Source organism: Saccopteryx leptura, chromosome X (genome assembly GCF_036850995.1).
Source record: "Saccopteryx leptura isolate mSacLep1 chromosome X, mSacLep1_pri_phased_curated, whole genome shotgun sequence".
In the NCBI taxonomy this organism is placed as follows: Eukaryota; Metazoa; Chordata; class Mammalia; order Chiroptera; family Emballonuridae; genus Saccopteryx; species Saccopteryx leptura.
The window spans coordinates 10,522,816-10,544,687 of NC_089516.1; the positions used below are offsets into that span (position 1 = coordinate 10,522,816).

The 21,872-nt window shown below is 43.3% G+C and overlaps 1 protein-coding gene across 3 annotated transcripts in view; it reads left to right on the forward strand.

The window, feature by feature from the left end:
* The first annotated feature begins 433 nt into the window (after nucleotides 1-433).
* NHS (NHS actin remodeling regulator) overlaps nucleotides 434-21,872 on the forward strand; it is a 347,012-nt gene continuing 325,573 nt past the window's right edge. For 2 of the 3 annotated variants that reach the window (XM_066356604.1, XM_066356606.1), the window contains exon 1: nucleotides 434-1,610. In XM_066356604.1, coding sequence (XP_066212701.1) covers nucleotides 1,052-1,610 — 559 coding nt within the window. In that variant the 5' untranslated portion in view covers nucleotides 434-1,051. The remainder of the gene's footprint in view (nucleotides 1,611-21,872) is intronic. The other variant, XM_066356605.1, reaches the window with a different exon arrangement.

The following is a 21,872-nucleotide window of genomic DNA, read 5'->3' on the forward strand; positions in this document are numbered from 1 at the left end:
CGCTCGAGCCGCACTGGGATGTGCCCGGTCAGACACCCGGCTGTCTCACTAAGCTCACACAGCCCGGGGCGCCCGTAGGGGAAGCCCGCTTTTCCCCGCTAAGAACCCAAAGGACTGGCTCAGAGCAGGAATTCGGGAAGCAACTTGCTCCAACACGACAGACCTGCCGCATCCCCAGTGCTCCCTCCGCCTCTGCGCTCGGGACCCACACCCCAACCCCAGCTGGAGGAGCACCCCACCCCGCCACGCTGACCGTCTCAAACCCAATCCCTCGGACGGGAGGAAGCGTTCTTGCGTCGGAACGTGCCCGGCGAGGCCACCAGTGACTCCCAGCGGCCGCACAGGGCGCTGCGCCCCCCTCGCCCTGGCCTTCTCCCGCCCTCGGCCCCGTCGCCCCCGCACCGCCTCCTGCGCCGGGGCTGGAGGTGGATTCCTCTCTCCGGGTTTTCAAAGCGCCTTACTGAAACCTCCTCCCGGCCCAGAGAGGGAGAGAGCCCGGGCTCAATCGCTCCCCGGAGCTGCCGAAGGGCGCGCGGGGAGAGGCCTGCGCTGGGGTACTTTCAAACTGAGGCGCGCGCACACACTCACACCCACCCACCCAGACACACACACGCGCGCGCGCGCGCGCACACACACGCACACACACACACACACACACACACACACATACACACGCCCATTTATATAGGCGGTGGCGGCGGCAGCGGCCGGGCGGCGGCGGCGAGCGCTGGAATGATGGAGCTGAACCAAGCGACCCGGGCTGGAAGCAAGTGAGCAGAGCCCAGGCGCAGCCCAGGATCCCTGTGCCCTGCGCTTGGGAGCCTCCCAGGGGACGGGGCACTCGGAGGAGGACCAAGTAGACTGATTTGCTAGGGGGAGGGCGGGGAAGTGGAGGAGGCCAGGTGACCAGAGGAAACCCCTGCGGCTCCGGACTGCCCCAGAGCGCCTTTGCCCAATTCCTGCCCCTTCTCCGCCCAGGTGGGCGCGCCAGGTTCCCAGCTCGCAAGGGGTGCTTTGAGGAGACCAGAAAGTCGCGGCCCGGCTGCGCGGGATGCCTTTCGCCAAGCGGATCGTGGAGCCGCAGTGGCTTTGCCGGCAGCGGCGCCCGCCGCCCGGCCCGGTGGAGGACGTGAACGAAGACAGCGCTGAACCGCTGCCGCCCCTGCAGCCGCCCAGCCGACGGGACGAGGCCGTGGAGCCGGAGCCGGAGCCGGAGCCGGAGGACCCTCCCCGTGCACCGCCTGCTCCTCCCGGCTCCCCGCCGCCGTTGCCCGCTCCGACCGACCAAGCACCACCGCCGCACGGAGAGGGGACGGCGGCGGGCGAGGAGACCGCGGCGGGGGTCCCGGAGGCGGCGTCCGCGGCTGACGAGGCGTCCTCGGCGGCGGCCGCGGCCGTGCTGCTCATGCTGGACCTGTGCGCGGTCAGCAACGCCGCGCTGGCTCGCGTCCTCCGGCAGCTCTCGGACGTGGCCCGGCACGCGTGCAGCCTGTTCCAGGAGCTCGAGAGCGACATCCAGCTGACCCACCGCCGCGTCTGGGCGCTGCAGGGCAAGCTCGGCGGCGTGCAGCGCGTCCTCGGCACGCTGGACCCCAAGCAGGAGGCAGTGCGTGAGTATCCGCGCCGCCCGCCCGGCGCTGCGCTCCTGCGCTGCGCCCTCCGCCCTCCGCGGCCGCCGCAATCCCGGCCCCGCGGCGCCGCGCCCACTGCAGCTTGCGCCTCATTCTTGCCGCCCCCCGCCCCGGCTTTCCCTTCCCCTGGGACCCACCCCGGCCCTCCCGGGGCAGAGTTGCAGCTCCACTCCCAAGCGGGGATGCAGACGCAGAGGGGAGAAAGTTAAAGGGGCGGTTTCAGAACTCGCAGGCAGCCGCGGGCTGGGAGGGATCCTTCTTGGGGACAGAGGAGGCGGAGGGGTTTGTCATTCACTTCTGGGACTCACCTTCCCTGGCCCGCCCTGTGTGTGTGTAGGGGGCGCGGGTCGGTGCAACTTCAATGATTTGCAGCGGCCTAGTCCCAAGCCCTATAGTCCGTGACCCCTACTCGCGCTCGGGGGGACGGGCTCAAGGAATAGCGAGTGGCTTTTAGGGCTTCTGCTTCGCCGTGGCGGCACTGTCAGTTTCACCGTGGCCTCGGGCTGAGCGGAGCCCCGAACTTGTGCCTTGCGCTCTTGCGCGCCGTAGCACGGAGGCGCTGGCCTCAGAGTGAACTCCGAAGCGCTCGGCTCCAACCTTGTAGCCCAGAAGGGCCGCGGGGGGGAGAGTGGAGGGAGGAGTGTCCCGGACTCTGGGGAAATCGGTGAGATCCCTGCGCATCTTTCCTGCTCTGAACAGCACAGGGTTCCTGCTAAAAGCCTCTCTATGTGCCATCTGCCTTCTGAGGACCCCAGAGGCGTCCCTCCCCGGGGACTGTCGCCCCAATCCACCCGCGTATGGAAGACCCCGGAGCATCTTTGCAGCCCGTTAACTTCACTGTTGGAACACCCTAGGGCTCCCAATAAATGTCATTCTGTGACATCTGCCCTCCGAGCGGCGCACAGTCGGTCAAATCGGGCGGCAGCGGAACGTTTTCGGAACGAACCGGAGGTGGGCGGGGGCATTGGGCCGGCGCTGCGGCCCGTGGGCGCCCGGTCCGGCTGCGGCGCTCCCCGCGAAGGTGATGTCAGCGGCTCTGCCTTACATAAGAAGCTTCCTTCCCGGGCTGCTGCAGCAGCTGCGCGAGTGCTCGGTGGCCCGGAGCGCGCGGGGCGGGGGCGCTCTCGGGCATCCTTTCCGGGAACCTGTGTCCTGCGACCCAGCTCGCGCATTGCTCCCACTCAAAACAAACAAACAAACAAACAAACAGCCCTTTGAACCCCACCCGGGAATTCGCTGCTTTTCTGCAGTAACAACAACAATAAGCATAATGAATAAATGATGTGCACGGTCGCTTTTCGCAGCTATAAAAGACCCGGCGTTGGGTTAATGACTGGTTGTTTGAAAGGGCAGTTCCGGAGATGAGTTCTGGAAAGAATTAGGACTGCCGTAGGCCAAGTCGTATTTTACTTTTGGGACTTGAAATGAGCGCTTTAATCCTGCCTCCTTTTTCCCTCAAACCACACAGCAGGGACAGCCCCTGCACTTTCAACAGCGCTGATATCTGGGGAGTGCGGTTTGCCTGAGTGGTGATTTCACTTCAAAAGGACTAGAGGGAAGTTTCGCAGACTGTTGAGTGGTGCATACATTTCCCGTGTGTGTGTGTGTGTGTGTGTGTGTGTGTGTGTGTGTGTGTGAGTGACACGCTGCTCTTTAAGTTAGATTTCACGCAAGTGAAACAGTGCTGGAGCAAGTTGTGTGTCCTCTTCGCCCCTCTTTTCTTTAGAGGCAACAGTGGGCACTTAGGTACAAGGAACTTGACCCAATCCTTTAAAGTCCTTTTAACTCTTTGGAGTAAAAACTAACGGTTAATGGTGAAAAGAAAAAAATGGAATATGTCTATATATACTGTGATGATTATGTGGATTTATATATCAATAAGTAGGTAAAGATGGGGCTAATGTAGTACCCAGAGACGGACTTAAAATTCTGTCGCTTGAAAATCTTCTGAAATGTTATCTCCCCATGTCCTTTCCAGTCCTCCCGCTTCTTTTGTCCACATGGATTTAAAATGACGTTGTTCTTGTTTCATGTCGAAGAAGGCATTACCGTTGGAAGGAAAGGCAGAATCGTATGTGTTTTAGTTGGAGTTTCGCAGCACGCAGAGGTTGAGACGAAGGTTTCTGTGTAAATGGTTTATTTCAGAGGGCATCCCAGGACGCACAAGGAAGGAGTACAGAAGTGGAAAAGCGTAGGGAGAAAAGCGCATGCACCTGCCAGCTTGGCTACCACTGTGGGCAACCTGGTTCAGTCCAACCCATGCCTCAGAAGTGTTCCACTGAGGAGTGAGGAAGGTGGTGTGTTTATCCACCAACTTCCACCTCTCACTGAGGGAAGGGTAAGACCTGGAGTATGCATTCCCTGGTTCCTGTGGCCCGCTCTATGTTAGGGCTTAGGATGCTCCCAGGCCAAGCAGAGAGATGCAAAAAGCCTAGGGTTTAAACAGAAATGTCTCCAGGGGTCCTGAGGGCGGGGCTATGGGTGGAGTACCAGTGGCATCTGCTACATCATGCATCTTCCTTTAGCGTTGCTGAAGGCCTAGGGGAGTTTTAAAGGGAGTAGCGAGCCACATTCCCTTTTCTATCCCTTCCAACTTGTCTGGGCACCTCCTTTGCCCCTGTACAGCCTTTCCACCAAGATAACCATTCCCCATGTAGTCGCCTGTTGCTTCATCCTTGGACAGCTGCTTCCCACTACCCTGAGACAGGCTTGGGACAATTTGAAGGGGTGACATAATTTGGCATATGCTTTAGTAAAGTCACTCTGGAGGCAAGTTGGAAAGCTGGTAAACTAGTTAGTGTAACCGGAGATGGTGGCTAGGACTAGGAAGGTAGGTAGTTATGCAGACAACGAGAATTGGTGGGACTCTGAATTCATTTTGGAAGAAGAATTGACAGTATTTACTAATTGGATTGGCTACAAGGTGGGAGAAGAAGAGAAATAACTATGTATGACTCCTAATTTTTTGTCTTAAACAACTTGTAGAAGGTAGTACCATTTCCAGAAATGGGAGAGTGGCTATTTTCTTGTGGGAGAACAGAATCATTAATTTTCTGTTTGTGCCATGTTAATTTGAGACTTAGACAATTAGATATGTGAGTTCAGAACTTGACAGGGAGGTCCAGGCTGGAGAGGTAAATGCAAGACATAAGCATAGAGATGGTATATGAAAACTTGGAGCCAGGGAGAATGTAGACAGTGAAGAAAAGGGGGTCAGAACTTAGTCTAGAGCAGTCCAATTTTGTAAGTTTAGGAAAGAAGGAGAAAGACTGAGAGAGAGCAGCTAGCAAGCTAGAAGGAAAAATTAGGAGAACATGGTCTAATGGAAACCAGGAGAAGGGTTTCAAGAATTGGAGAAATCAACTTGGTCAGGTGCTTCCAAGAGTACTGTGAGCACCAAGACAAGACCATTTAGTTTGGTAACTTGTAAGCAAGTAATGGCCCTGATAGGTGCCATTTAAGTGGAGGGGTGGCGATGAAGGCCAAATAAGAGGATGAAGAGAGGATAGGATGGGTAGAGAGATAGGAACCACAGATGACTCTTATAAGGAGTTTACTCTGAAGAGGAATGGAGAAATGGAGTAGTGGCTGGAGGGGAATACAAGGTAAAACATTAAAAGGTATTGCTATTTAGGCATACTTAGATTCCACAGAAAAGGGGAAATGGATGATAGTGGGAAAATAACTGGATAATTATGGGAGAACTTGAAAAGCTGAGAGGAGAAGGGATCAAAGCACCCTGCCATTCATGGGTACTGGAAGGAAGATGGAAGATCCGGGCAGATAGGCAGGTTGGCTGGCGAACTGATTGTGGTAGGAGGTGGTGTTCTTATAAAATTGCATCTCTTTTCTCTGTGAGGTCATGAGGTCATTAGCCAAGAGGGCATTGGTAATGAGATAAAAGAAGGCAGGGTGGTAATGTCATCTCAGGGAGGGAGGCCTGGATGCAGTAAGGAAGTATAAGGGAACTGACCACCTGCCTTTGTTGAGAGCCTTCTGAAATTTATGGTCTTCAACTTGAAGTAGGTCCAGCTTTTCAGTCACTAAAACCTGGGATTTTGGAATTACTTCATGGACCTCAGCCCCAAGGTGTTTATTCTTTCACATGTTAATGTCATTGGCTTTTTGGTTGTAGTTAATTATATTTAGTTACTGTGTTTTAAAGTAAATTTTGTATTAAAGTTGAACATTACTACAGAAAAATGCACAAACCATAAATGTACAGCTTGGTTAATTTTCACGAAGTGAACAGCTCGTGTAACCACCACCCAGATCAAGGAATTAAAGCATTGCTGTGTCTTCAAACAGTCCTCCTCCCCAGGCCCTTTGCCAGTCACTATCTCCCTTCCTGAGGTTACCATTATTTTGACATCCATAACCATCAGTTTCAGGGATCCCCAAACTACAGCCCGGCCCGCGGGCCGCATGCAGTCCCCTGAGGCCATTTATCCGGCCCCCCACCGCACTTCCGGAAGGGCCACCTCTTTCATTGGTGGTCAGTGAGAGGAGCACTGTATGTGGCGGCCCTCCAACGGTCTGAGGGTCAGTGAACTGGCCCTCTGTGTAAAAAGTTTGGGGACCCCTGATTAGATCTTCCTATTTGTGAATTTTATGTAAGTGGAGTAATATAGTATACACTTCTTAGTGTTCATCAAACATGTTTGCAAGATTCTTCCATGTCATTACAGTAATTCATTCTCATTGCTGGATAAACTTTTACTGGGTGCATATACCAAAATTTGTTGATCCATTCTCCTGATGCTGGCCATTTGGGTTGTTACTAGTTTAAGACTATTGCCACAACCTTTTTTACTTGCCTTTTAATGAGCTTATGTATACAGAGCTCTTTGGTATATATCTAAAAGTAGAATTTCTGGATCAAAGAGGATGGATGTGTTTGGCTTTATTAGATATTGTCTAGTAGTTTCCTAAACTGGTTGTAACAACTTATACTCCCAGAAGTACATGGAAGTTCCAGTTGCTGCACATCCTCACCAACACTCTTATTGTCTTTTCAACTGTAGCTACTCTGATGGGTAAGTAATAAAAATTTCATTGTGGTTTTAATTTGAATTGCTCTGATAGCTTGTGAGATTGAACACCTTTTCATATATATATTTGACCACTTGGATATTCTCTTTTCTGAATTACCTATTCAAGGCCTTTGCTCATTTTTTTTGATAAGGTTCTTTGTTTTTTATTGTCTTGTAGGCATTCTTGACATATTGTAGATATGAGTCATTTGTGAGCTATAGGAATTGCAAATAACCTCTCACTCTGTGGCTTGCCTTTTCACTCTCAGTATTACCTTTTAGTGAGAAGCTCTTGTTTTTATGTAGTCCAGTTTATCAATCCTTTTCTTTGTCATTATTGTTTTTTGTGTTCTATTCTGTTTGTTCTTAAATTCTTCATTGACCCCAAGGTCCTGAAGAATTCTCCTATGTTCTAGAAATTTTTTGTTTTGCCTTTGTCATTTAAACCCATGATTCATATGGAATTGATATTTGTAAACGGTGTGAAGTAGGGTGTAAAGATTAATTATTTCCCATATGGATTCACAATTGATCTATTGCCACTTACTAAAAAGACCATCGTTTCCCCGTTTCCCCGTTGCATTACAGTGACAGTGACACTTTTGCCATTTATTGAATGGGTTGACTTTATTTTTAGCTAACATTTATTGAGTTCTGCTACATATCAGGTTCTGTGCTACGGTCTTTATATGAATGACCTTATTTAATCTCCAGAGTATCTGTGTGAGAGAGGTACCCTTATTTTCCCGCTTTACTGTGGGTTACTAACTTATTTCAGTTAGCCACAACTAGAAAGTGCTAGAGCCTAGCATTAAGATCAGGGCCAGGGTCCACAGTATTGTTCCCAAGCACTAGACTTTTCTTTCATGCATTGCTGCACAAATCTAGGGAAATTACTGTATTAAAATTGAGACCTTTCTCTATATGCTTGTGTCTAGTTGACAAGCTTCAACTCTTGCTTTTCTACTCATTGGCACCCCCTGTATTTTCCATTTTCTACCCCAATACAGTTATACTGAACTACTGGGTGTTTCCCAACTTTCTAGGCATTTTCCTTCATCATGCCTGCATATATGCTACTCTTTTCTTCTGCAACATTTCACTGGCTAATTCCTACATGATCATTCCTTGATACTTACCTGACACTTCATCTTCTCTGTGAAGTGGAACCCGATTCCTTGCCCACCACCTCCCCACCTACAAGGTTTCTAGAGCTCTGTGCTAACCTTTGTCTTAGCTTTTCTCCTGTACAGTAGACAGTGTTGGCACTTTGCCTCTATTCCTTCAGCCCTCACTTCCCATGCTGAAGGCTGCTTACTGCCAACTCCTGGGACTCTGCCTAGGGTTTTCTTTTTCTGACTAATGGACCATGCTTGGCTGTGCACACAGCAAAAGCCAGAAGTGCCAGTGAGGTCATATCCCTGAAGCAGAACTCAAGCAGTGGTGGACTAGGCATTGGTGCATGAGCACCCCAGCTCTTTTGCCCCTTGGAAGAGAGTGTGTTCTGTACCATCTCTCAGAGTTCCCCAGTAGGACTGAGCTCTAGTTGCACATGATAATGCACAATGTATTCTCTGCCTTCCTTTCTCCATCTCACTTTCTCACTCATCTATAAGTGGTTCCTGGGGACACCTCCCACATAAACTACGTACTTGTGGCTGAACCTACACTCACAGGGTCTGGGGGAATCCAGATCAAAACAATGTATTTAATCTTGGAATTGTGAGAGTAAAGATCGAGGGCTGGGAATATGGTAGAGTTGAAACCCTTTTTCCTCAGGATTATTATATTAGCCACATACCTGACCCATCCCAGGTGCTCTGCAGTGGGTCTGGAAATAACTTACTACCCTTTATATAAGAGATATTTAGTGCTTCAAGGCTGTGAGGCAGCATGGGAAGAACTCAAGTCTAAGATGAAGACACATCTTCTCAGTTCCTCAGTGGTCCCCTGGCCAGCCTTTTAGGGTACTGAAAATCATCCTGTGGAATGAGGTCAGTGATGGCCCCAGGAAATCCAAGCTTTCCTATTTGAGAAGCATAATTTCAAACCTGGAAAGAAACTAGGAAGCCACACATTGGGCAAATTGATCATTTGGGGTTGATATGGTAGCACTAATCATGGGTTCATTCTGCTCTTGGAAGGATGATCCTTTTCCTCCCTATTCTGCTCATTCTACCACATGCAAAAACCCTTTGCAGACTGGTTAACTTTTTTCCCCATCTTTCAGTAACTGTGGTTAGGTTTCTTCCCCTCTAGTCTCTGCTCAGCAAGTTTCTTTGAACATTATGAGATCCCAACAGCTCCATTGAAAGCTGCTTTTAAACCCATCATAGAACAATTGAGAAAAAAGTAGTCTTTCAAAGGTTAATAATTTATGGTTATAATATTCTCATAACAGCAGCACATTTCTTTCCAGACTTTTCTTGTTTTACTGGATTGGACTTTTATTTTTTTATTTTTACAATTTTTACTTATTGATTTTAGAGAGAGAAGAAAAGGAGAGAGAGAGAGAGAGAAAGAAAAAAAACACCCATCTGTTTCTGTATGTGCCCTGACCAGCAAACTTTGCCCTTTGGGACAATGCTCTAACTAACCAAGCTATCTGGCCAGGGCTGGATTGGGCTTTTAAATCAAAACTACTAACCTACTTTACCAAGGAAATCCTTGAGATTCTGTTGGGCTAATATTGCTAAGATGGAAACAATAAAGATTTCTTCTTTCTGTTTGTTGAGACCTTTTCCACACAATGCCACTAGGAAAGTGTAAATTCCACATAAGCTCTCAAAAACATCTTCAATCTCAGAGTTTGAAGGCATCACCTTTAAAATACTGACATTTCTCCTATTGTCCCATGATAACCTAAGAGTCTTAACGATCCATTGACTTCATATAATGCTTTATGATTTTATGGACAAAGACAATTTAAAATGTAGTTAGAATTTTGTTTTGACAGTTGAATTTCCTTTTACTCTATTAAAATAGTGAAACACAAGATTTTGTGGGACATTCCTTAAAATCACAGGAAGAGTATGCCTGGAACAAACCATCAATCACAAAAATTCCTGAAAGTTCTTTTTGCATCAAGAATTCCTCATGAATCACATCTTGTTAATAAAGTAAAATTTTTTAAAAATAATGAGGTTGGAATGGTTTCTGAACGTAAGGCTCTTATTCTAAGGTCAAAATTTATTGAAACAAGGTTTTAAAGAGCCCTCCTCCCAGACTGTGAGCCCACAAAGGACAACGGCCCTGTCCAGCTCATCTCTTTCAGTGACTAAGACAGGTATGAAACATTTTTGTTTCTGATATTAATGTCAATCTTTCAATTCAATAATAAACATGAGAAGGTTGGGGTGTACTGAAATAGGAATCTGAGAACCTGGGCATCCATATGCTGAAAAATTAATTTATGATAAAGTACCTAAGTTCTTCCAAGTGAAATTAACCAAGAGTAAAATGAATTGAATAAAAGTTGGAGAAATTTGGGGACTTAGAGTTGGGAAAGACCTTAGCTAGCACCCATTGAATCCAAGCTCCCACTCAAGATGGGGCTATTTTTAAAAATGTCCCAAATGGCAACCCATCTGGTTTCCATGCCCTCTGAGGCTCCCAGGAGTGGGAAATGGCCACCCCACCCCAACTTTATTGCTGGATAGTTCCTGTTCTCAGACAATCATTATCCACACTGAGACTGAATCTGTCCTTTTGTAATTCTAGCCTTTTAGTCTGGTGTCTGGAGCGTTATGGAACCTGCTTACAATCTCTTATCCAGGACATCTTTTAAGTGGTTAGAGGTTACTGTGTGGTCCCTTCTAAACTTTCTTTGTCCTAGGTAAAACAACTTCAGTTCTTTCAACTATCCCCTTAATGCCAAGATTCCTGTGTCCTCTCATACTGGTTGTCCTCTCCCACAGGTGCAGAGCATGAATGGACCCATTCCTTTCTTCTTATGAATGCCCTACTAGGACTAAGGTGGCCATTGTTGTTGTTTTAACCATTGCAAAATATTGTGGGTGCATTATTGCTCTTATAGCTCAACAAACTTCTTCCTTTATAGTGGTGGTTCTTTTACATGAGATTTCCTCTATTCCACTGGTGCAGTTTGTATTTTGAACTTAAATTTCACAAGACTTCCCCATTGTCTCTGTTAAATTGAATCTTGCTTGCTTTGCTCTTTCACTTCCAATCAGTGGTGATGGTTTAAAATCTTGATTCAGTGTGTCAGCTACTGCCCACAGCATTTTGCTCTCTGCAGACATCATAAACATGATTCTAGCCCATCACCCACATCTTTGATAAAACTGTTGTTCCGATGCACTGAAGGCCAGATCCCACTGGCAGGCAGTAATGGCAACATCCCTCCAAGTTGATGTCTATTAATCAACATTCATTGGGAATCATTGTTGCAGCAGCCACAAATGCTCCTCCCACCATCCCATTCAAACCACATTTCTCCACCTTGTCCACAAGATCTATCATCATGAGTGATTATCAAATAATTTGCTGAAATCAAGATACCATATGTCTATAGTATTCCTTTGATCTCCTAGTCTAATAACCATACTCAAAAAGGGAAATGAAGTTAGTCTGGCTCAAACTGGACTCATAGCCATCAGAGAGATGATTTAAATTTTCTTGTATATAATGGATAAAGAGTTTATTTTGGAGAATCTGATTTAGTGTTTTGGCCACAGAATGACTATACCATTGGACTGTAAGGGGACTCTCTGGGTCTTAGAATCAATGCTCAGACTCCAAAATGTGTGGTTGGTAAAAGGTAGAGAGAATCGGAATGCTTGTCCCTTTCTTTCTTCTATGACACCTGGTGGGAACCTTATTTCCTGTTTCTTAAGGAAAGGCTCAGAATTCATGACCTTTGGAATTTGCTTAGGCTCAGTTTGAGTAAGGTTGGCAAGTGTCATGGTTATCTAATTGTTGAGAAGTGAATATGTGGTTAAGAATGGATTCTGAAGTTATACAGCAGGAGTTCAAACTCCCAGCTCCACCTCTTCAAAGATGTATAACTGCATAATTTACTGAATACTTATTTTCCTTTGAGATGGAGATAAAAACAGTACCTACTACATCAGGTTTTTGACAGGATTGAAGGAGTCAGGGTGCACAGGCACTGAGAACTGTGCCTGGCACATGGTAAGTCCCTGGTAATTATTAGCTGTTATTTTATTGACACTGTAATTGGATCATGCAGAGTGGAAGGCATGTATTAATTTTTTCCAAGTAGTTGAAAACCTTTGCCTGAATCTGTGAAATGCTGGGTCAGGGAGAAGAGACAGCTGACAAGGCAATGCTGTATCCCTCTGCATGGTCAGACGACTATTAAGATTTCTATGTTCTTTGTGGCCTCTCTTTGTTATGCGAAGTATAAAAGTAAAAAAATTTAACCAATAATCTTGTCATCCAGATTCATTCATTATATACCAGGCACTAATCTAGGCACTTGGATTTCATCACTGACAAAAAAGTACAAAGAGCTTACAGTGGCGAGAGATAAACCGAGAACAACAAACATAACTCAGAGATTTAACATAATTAAATGCAATTTAAAGAGATTACAATACATGTTAAGAGATGGTAAGTTATGGGCAAAAAGAAACTAGAGCAAGGTGAAGGCAATACAGAGGATTGAAGTGGGGTTACCATTTTAAATGAGGTGGTCAGGTGGGCCTCATTGAGGAAGCAGCGTTTTAGTAAAGATTGGAAAGAGGTGAGGGAGTTAATGATGTCAATAGCTGGAGGAAGACTGCCCCAGCAGAAGGAACCAGAGCTAGTGCAAAAGCCCTGAGGTGAGAGCATGCCTGATATAAAAGGGATGGAAAGGAGGCCAATGTGGTGGATGTGAAGTGAGAATGGAGAAGACTAGGAAGAGAGGAGGTCAGAGATATAGTGTGGAGGGTGGCTCATGTAGGGTCTAGCAGGCCTTTCTGAGGACTTTGCCTTTTGCTCTGAGTGAAGTGGGGACTCATTGGAAGGTTTTTAGCCTAGGAGTGACATGATTAACTTAGAGTTTTAAAGGATCAATTTGGCTATTGTGTCAAGAAGAAACTATGGGAGAGAGTTGGAAACAGGTGACCATGTAGGATAATTGCTCTACCGATCCTGGTGAGAGGTGGTGGTGGTTTGGTGGGAGCAATGAGAAAAGATTGGATCCAACTTAGAGTTTTTGACATTTTCTGTTTCATGTTTAGGGCTAGACAGTTCAACTCATACAGATGGGCACAAAATGAAGAAGAAAAGGAAAGCCCTGTCTCCTCTTACTGTGCCAGACTTGCTCCAAAGGGTGCCATGTTACAATGTGTTGTCCTTCTAGGAAGAATAAAAGAATTCTCACAGAGGTCTAATGCATTCTGTAAAGCATATCCTGAATGTTGAGGAAACAAGCACTTCTAGAGTCTTGTTAATTAATCTTATTTTTGCTGTCTTGGGAAAATTTAAAGGGTGTCCTAAAGAAAACTCTTGTTAAAAACCAATGCATAGTTTCCATGCAGTGAAATATATGGATTGCAAGTGTGTAGTCTGATGAGTTTTAACAACTATGCACCTCTGTAACCAACATCCCTATTAAGATAGAGACAATTCCCTCACTTGAGATAGCTAATACCTTACTGAGGTAGGAAAACAGTATTTGAACTCTGGTGCTTTTGCACTAGTCCCTGCCAGAGTTGCTGTATTAATACGGACATGGGAGAAAATGTTTCCACAGGACTCTCCAGTAGGATCAGACTTAGAACTAGTAATCCTATATATAAGATTTGCAAAGGAACAAATTTCCAGTTAGACAATAAATAAGTCATGGGTATGTAATGTACAGCATGGTGACTATAGTCAATAATAGTGTCTTGTATATTTACAAGTGGCTAGGAGAGTAGATCTTAAATGTTCTCATCACAAGAAATAAATTTGTAACTATGTGTGATGTGGATGTTAAGTAGATGTATTGTGGTGATCATTTCACCATATGTACAAATATCAAATCATTATGTTGTATACCTGAAACTAATATAATGATCTGTGTAAATTATATCACAATTAAAAAAAAAACGATTGAGAGAAAAGAATTTCCAAAGCAATTGGAACAGTGGAGTTTCTTCTCTTTGGTCTGTCTGATGTGCTGGGCTGTTTATGCCATCTGGGTGCTGGGCTTTAAGGATGACCTGTTCGGGGGCAAATATAAGAATCTGGCCTCAGAGGGCCCAGAAGTAATTTAAAAGTAGGAGATTTTCTAAGTTAAAGTTAAAATAACATTTAAAAAGAACTTGTTACTTTTATGCAAATGACTAAGTAGTAGGGAACACTGATTTGTAACTGGGTTTTCAGCTTATGCTGATGCTTGAAGCCTGCAGGAAGATGAAGGAATTTCTTTAAAATGTTATTTCTGATTATTCTTTTTAAGTGCATTTAGAATTGTGAAATAAGAAGCCCATTCAAGAATTCAGCTACTCTTGATTTTTAATACTAGACATCTAAGAGATGGAAAAACTAGTATCTTTGAGGAAGGATGACAGCCAATGAGACATAATGTTCATCAGACTATAATATCAATATTTATGTTTCTTTCCAGAGTGCATCTGGACTCTGTTCCTCAAGCCTGTATTTACATTTTAATAGTGTGAGTAAAGCTATATTTTCCTTTTTTAATTTCACATCAGAGTTCTGCTGCCTAAGCCAGTCCCTTCCTCACTCCTGAAGACCTCAATTGCAAGAAGGCATGTATTTATCGAGAGGTCGATTCTAGAGATTAACTTTGAGGGTGGAAATGTGCAGCATGAATAAGTATGTCAGAAATCCTTTTCCATGAGAGAAGTCATGGGGCTTTCTGCTTCACAAATGAGACAGATGCTTAAGAGTTTGGGGCAGTGTGGGGGAAAGTAGCAGACCGAGAAAGAGGTACTGGGAAGGGTGCCCCAGAAGGTTTCCTAAGAGTTTCACTTGGGTTAAATGCCGTTAGTGTGAGAGAAGAGATGTTGGAACCTGCTCAGGTATCAGATGTCACTGGTGCTCATCTGGCAAAGTTTTAGCCTTTGCTAATTAAAATTAATCCAATTGCATGAAGAAAAATATATTGCATAACGTTGTGCTTGTGTGGTTTTATTTTAAGCTTTGCCCCATATCCTAAGACCAGCAAATCTCAGGTCAGTGATAGGATAGAAAGTGATAGTAAAAAAATGGATTTACTTATCAATGTATTTGAGTAAAGTCATGGAGTGAGGCGATTGGTTTGTCAATTAAATTTGAAGCCCTTTTGGGTTTTTTAAAAGTTGGTTTGTCAATTCAAAGTTTTAATGGCTGTTAAGTGAGGAGAAAAATTTAAAAATAAAAAAAACACCAAAAAGATACCCTCTTTTACTTACCAGCTTGTATTTTGTCCTTCCAAGTTGCTCTGTATGCCTTTCTGTGGCCTCGTCAGCTTGGCTGGATCAAGCTCTGCAGTTAGGCAGCCACCTAGAACCAAAAGAATTCATTTTCTTTCTTTCTTTCTTTCTTTCTTTCTTTCTTTCTTTCTTTCTTTCTTTCTTTCTTTCTTTCTTTCTTTCTTTCCCTCTCTCTCTCTCTCTCTTTCTCTCTCTCTCTTTCTGTCTCTGTCTCCTTCTGGCTGTCCATATGTAAGTGATTTATATATTAAAAATTTAAAGATCTAATTATAATACAAATATAGCAATTTGCACAAATCATAAATGTACAGCACTTGGAATAAGAAACATTTGCAACCCTCTAGAAATTCTGCCACTGTTCCCTTCTAGTCATACCTCCCAAAGAGTGGCCATTATCCTGAATTCTAACAGCATAAATTGCTTTGGCCTGTTTTGGAATCATGGAGTATAAGCTTTTTTAATCTGGATATTTTGTTTAAAATTATATTTGCCACATTTTTTGCTCCATGCACTTTTTCCCCAAAAAAGTGGAGGGGAAAATGCCCATGCATCCTATGGAGCAAAAAATATAGTATTTTATTAAATATTTCAACACACCATTTGGTTCAGAATATTTTTTTTCTTATTTTCCTCCTTAAAACTCTAGGTGTGTCTTATGATCAGGTGCATCTTATGGAGCAAAAAATATGGTATTTGCCCCATTCATGTTGTTGCATGTAGCTGTATTTCATTTTTTTCAGTGCTGTATAATATTTCTTCAAATGACTATACCATGCTTTATTTGTCCATTTTACTATTGACGGACATTTGGATAATATACAAATAATGTCGCTATGAGCATTGTAGCTCCTGTCTTTTGTTGAATGTATCTACACATTAATATTGGGTAAAAACTCCCTGAGTTGTAGTTTTACAAAACTTTCTCCTTCAATGAGTACTTCAAGGCTATGACAGTGATTGTATTTATTCCTTGCTGTCCCTTAACTTCTGAACTAAGTAGAAGTTTTGTTCTGTTTTTCTGTAACATAAAGATTATCACTGATCACTAATGACAACATTTTGAGGTCTGAAATGGAGGAAATGTGATCTGCTTAAAAGGACTTTTCCCCTCTCTTTAAACTAAAGAATAGTTATGAGGCTTTTTGATTCTCAGACAAGGGCTCTTCACAAAGCCATGTTTCAAATCACTTGCAAACTCCATGTAATTGGAGTTTGACATTTGAATCTTTATTGGCGCTGCTTCAGCTTTTCCTCTGTGAGAAGGAGAATCCTTTTGGATTTTCAAATTGTTTTCTTTCTTTGAGGAGGGAATGGAGGAGGAAGAGTGATGAGTTCTCTAATCACTTGGTTGGATTAGCCTTAGAGCTATGGGGGAGTTGCCTTCTCCAGTTGCCTCTATATCAAGGTTTTATGCAAAATGTAGGCAAAGCAGAACATTTCCTCAGCAGGGCAAGAGACAAAGAAGAGGGGGAGGCCTTTCCATTCCCCTGGCAGAGTCTATTCTTGTGGCTCTGTTTTCAGAACCTTGGATATCTGATCCACAAAGTAGCAACCCTGGCTAGAGGAAACTTTGTGGATTCTGGTAGTTGAAAAGGCCTCAAGCAAATTCTAAATTGCCCACAAGACTTTCTTTCCAACCCCTGACATAGGCTCAGCTTCCCAGATGCCTTTGCTGAGGTTTGATGTCCTGGACTCAATGAGTGGTGTAACCACCCTCATCCTACCCCCCACCAGCCCACAGGCTTCCCCACTGTTTGGTTTGAAATAACCATGATTGGAGAATAGAGGGGGTAAATATTGCAGCCTGAGCCTTCCCCTCCAAGCATCCTGGCAATGTCTGAAACATCTTTGAAGCCCAAGCAGCCCCACACTGCCTTGTGTTTTGATGGAATGTTTGGTTCACTTTGGGTGTGAAGGTGTGTGAAACTTTTAGGGTTAAGTCTGAAAAATGGTTGTGTGTAGTCCCCAGGGAACCATGCTGCTGAGTGACACACACCTGGGCCTTTGAAACTGGGGTTTTATGATAAATTTGAACATGGTTTTAAACTTTACTATAGTTTGCTTCATTCCTTTTCCTAACGAGAGGATAGGTGAGCTGATTTTTCCATGAGAGAACTGCTTTGGACCATTAATTCAGATTTTATTTTTTTCAAATGTAGAAGTGACTATGTAATTGAGTTTGGACCTTTAAGAACTGGAGGCCTAGTGAGACAGCTCTTAAAGTCAGAGTTGCAGGTGGTGTGTGTGTGTGGGGAACGACATGCTTTTCTTTATTCACCAGGTGTGAAATGTAAAAGAGCTTTATGCAGAATAAGAGGCCTTTAAAAATCCAGATGTACTCTGAGGACCTGGGTAGCTCTTGCTTAAATCCACTGCTTATCTCAGGTTGTCTTTTCCTTCTGTAGAGTACAGCTGAGACTACAGCTTGCAATTTATTCTTCTTTACCCCTTTGACTCTTTCCTGTAGCCAGCCCTGCCCTCAGTTTTTAGTAGATGGCTGAATTTTTGTCTTAGATGACTGAGTGTTATCAAGGGGAATCTTCTAAACATGTTCAGGCAGACATCAAATAAATTCACACACACACATGCATGCACACCCCTCCCACCTCCACATTCTCTTAGCACTTATTGTGTGACTGCTTTCTGCTAGTACTCTCTCACCTTAACAAAGCACCTCAGAATTCTGTGATGTAAATGTTTGATTGATACTCTTGGGGTAGATGAGGAAACAGAGGCCCTGGTAGTGGCTTTAAGACTACATTGTTTAAACTTTGAATCCAAGATTCAGATGTGGCTTTTCATCTTCAGTTCTGGGGCTCCATCTGCTCTATCCAGGGTCTCTCCATGCAGCACATGGTTCCTCCCGTCACTACCACCTTATCGTCACTGTGATAACCTCCGCCTCCCAGTTTATCTTGGGGAAGTAAAGGCAGAAAAAAAGACATGAGGATGATGTCCAGGTGGGGTCTTGGATGCACAGAAGGTCTTTTGGGACCTCTGGACAAAATGGTCCACAAATCAAGAAGTACCTAATGTGTATCTGGTGCAGGCACATGGCTCTGTTGGCAGGTGTAGTTTGGAAAGGTGGTGGCTGCCTGTCTGGCTGTAACTAATTAGTTGTTCAGTTGTAACTTAATAGTTTTGGGGAACATACTGAATATATCAAATAAGTCATTTGCTGTAACAGGAGTCATTTTATATATCAAGGCCTTTACTACTTAAACCCAAATGACACTTAATGGATACACAGATTTCTTTTCTAGTTCAGTGGTCACCCTTCTGTATTCTGTAGTGTTGCTTGAAGGTAGGTATAAATTAGCTATGGATGATCTCAATTCACATAACAAATAACCCAAATTAAAATAAATTGCTATTTTTCCATTTATTCAAATAGGCCAAGATTTAAAAAATGATAATGGTCAGGTTTGGGGTGGGAATAAGGGTAGGGTGGACATGAGGGTACTTCCAGACACTTCTGATCAAAGTGTAAATTTCTATAAATTTTCTGGTAGGCAGTTGGCCATTATGAAATTAATATACAAAAATCTATGTGCTAGAGATTTCACTTCAAATTTTAACCTAACTCATCACACACACACACACACCAAAAAATTGCAATTATGTGTGGTGATGGATGTTAACTAGATTTATTGTGGTGATTATTTTGCAATATATACAAGTATCAAATCACGATGTACATCTGAAACTAAGATGATGCTATATGTCAATTATGCCTCAATTAAAGAAATAAAATTATGGAGAAAAATGTTAAAAAGTAATTAACCTAAGAAAATAATTGGAAAAGTAAAATAAAAGAACATAAAGATCCCTTAGTGTTGCTTATAATTAATAAATATTGGAAATACCCTAAATGATTAACAATAGAAAATTGCTTGAACAAACGTTACTGTACATTGATGCAGCAAACAACATTGCTACATATTGGAACAGTGAAATCCTCTATTGCCATTAAAATGATACAAATGAGTATGTTCATTCAGAAATACGTTTATCATACATTCCAAAGTTAAAACGACTCGCTACTAAATAGTATGCAGATTAGTGCATGTTTATTAAGAAGATGTAGGAATATAAGGGAAACACTGTCTAGAAGGATATATACTAAATTATTATTTTAAAAACGTGTTTTGATTATGATCCACAGTGAGCAATACAGTTTACATTGTGACCCAGTAGATGCAGGTAGCTGAAACAATAGTTTTATTAATAATACTTACTTTTCTTCAACAGTACATGCAGAGAAAATAGAGGCAGAGGCAGGGTCACAGGGAGCAGAGGGACAGCTGTCAGAGGGAAGGGGGATGAGGAGATGGGATCAGAAAAGGTGAAGGGATAAGTGAAACTATACATACATAACACAAAGATACAGATAACAGGACAGCAAGTCCCAGAGGGAAGGGAGGAGGGAGTTAGGGAGAGGGAGGCAAAGGGGGTGTAATTGGGGCACATTGTTGGGGGTTGAAGGTATTATATTGAGTGCGACACGTGAATCCATGTTAACACAATAAATTTAAAAATTTAATAAAAATGAATTTTAAGAAAAAAACAATACTTACTTTTCTCTATGTGATTCATTCTGATATATTTATTTATTATTTTTATTACTATTTTATCTTATTCTATTCTTCCTTACCCTATTCTACTTAACTCCAGTTCTATTCCTCTTTTCTTCTGTTTCTTTTTTAAGATGGCTGGTCATGACCCACTAGGTTGCTTTTATGATTTCCCAATGGGCCACAGGCCAGTTTGAAAAACTGCTCTAAAATGTTAATAGTGGTTATCTCTGGCAGGTGGGATTATAAACAAATTTCATTTGGGGGGAAGGGGGGTCCTTTTGGCATTTCCATGTTGCTTATGTAATACAAAGGCTAATGAAAGTCTTAAAATGACATGATTTCATTTAAAAACAAATTGATACTCTATAACTTTTTAGGAATGTACTGATTGTATAAAATAAGATGTCTACTCCATGATTATTAGGTATTCTGAATGTTCTTGGAACCTTAAAGAACATTATGGCAGGAATAAATATATCCATTCAGACACAGTTTAAACACTAAAATAACAAGAAAAATGAAACATGACCTTACCTCTTTAAACTCAAAAGATCACTAAGCGTCCCTACTTATTGCTTTACTCCAGTGAAGTTCATCAGTTCTCTGGGAATTATTTCTGTTTACGTTCCAGATTACAGTTTCTCATGCTCATCTCCCCCTGCCTTAAAAAAAGGATATTAAATTCATCAGGCTACTTTCTGGCCAGATTATCTTGGCTTACAGTACTGTCGAAGTTAGCCTCCTTTAAATCTAAAGATGCTTTTAAAAGGAAGGTAGTCATTAAGAACTTAGAGCAGGAAGCAGAAGCTTTAAAGAAGGAGAGGAAGAATCCCTGGCCTGAGCCACTGTACTTCCCCATGGGCTTCCTGCTCTCAGCACATGGTAGAAAATCTGTAGGCTGGCCCCAGGAGCCCTGCCTCTATCATGACCACACAACCAGAGGGCGTGTAGTATATGAAGTGAGCCTTCTCTAACTCTTCTCTGGGAAAACCATTGGTGAACAAGGGGCAGAGATTTCTGAAGAAAGTTCTGTTTATATAGAGTCCAGGTAAATCTTTGGGCATGTGTGCCAACTGCCAAGAGGGAGAGGGCAATCTATAGGGTTGGAGTTGGGGAGAGGCTGGCTAGCATTTTCAGAGTAAGGGCAGGAAGAGAGATGTTTTCTGCTCTTGAAAGGAATTAATAATAGGAAATCTGAGAAAATAACTGGGGTTGCTTTCCAAGATGTACTAATTTAGATACTGTTGTCTCAGACTTTGCAGAGAGTAATCTGACAATGCTGAAAATGTTATTTGGAGCTGTTATTTGGAGCCCTGGCTTTATAATAAAGGAGAAGACTAAATTCATTCTATCTTTGAAACATTGTGAAAAATATGTCAAAGTTATTCATGTGCTCCTTTATTAATTTTCATTCATTCCATTTATATAATTTCATATAAACTCAATGATGATTATCCATTCATGTGGTTATTTGTTCATTCATTCATTTTTCTTTCTATCCATCCAGTCAGCCAGCCAGCCAGCCATCCACCCAACCATCCATTGAAACAATGACATTTCTTACCTAGATGCGTTGTATTGAGGGGCATGTGGCAACACTGGGGTAGGGCAAGGAACTCTAAAATGAGGAAGAGCAATCTTTATAGTTGTACTGTTCACAGTCGGGTAGTGCTGACAGAAGAGTAAACAACTAATTACCACATAGTGTAGGCAGTTTTTCTAGAGAAGCCAACCTGTCTTGATTCATATAAAATTCCCTTTCCTGCTTAGAATTATGAATGTTAGCCTGAAAATAAGCCTTAGAAAAACTGAATGTCACACTTTTCAGACTTTATCCACAGATTTGATGGGGTGCCATTCTAGGGAGTAGAGGTAGGTGTAGGAGGGAGGAGGGAGAGGAAAACTGAACAGATGGGTTTTAGCTTCCTTGAGAAGTAGAGCATGTCCCTTTTAATCTGTTTCATATATTGAAGTTCCTTGTAGAGTATCATTTGAGAAAAGACTTGTTTGCTTAATGATATTTGCAGAGCACTGAACCAATCTACCATCATTCCTTGTTCCTCTGATTTAAAAATCAAAGCCCAACAAGGTGAAGTAATTTGACCAAGGCTATAAAATTAGTTTTTTAACAATCCAGGAATAAGATCTGGTCTTCTAATTTATGTGGACATTACCTCTGTAATAGTTAGCTTCTGCTATGTAACAGATAACTCCAAAACTCGCTGGCTTAAAACAACT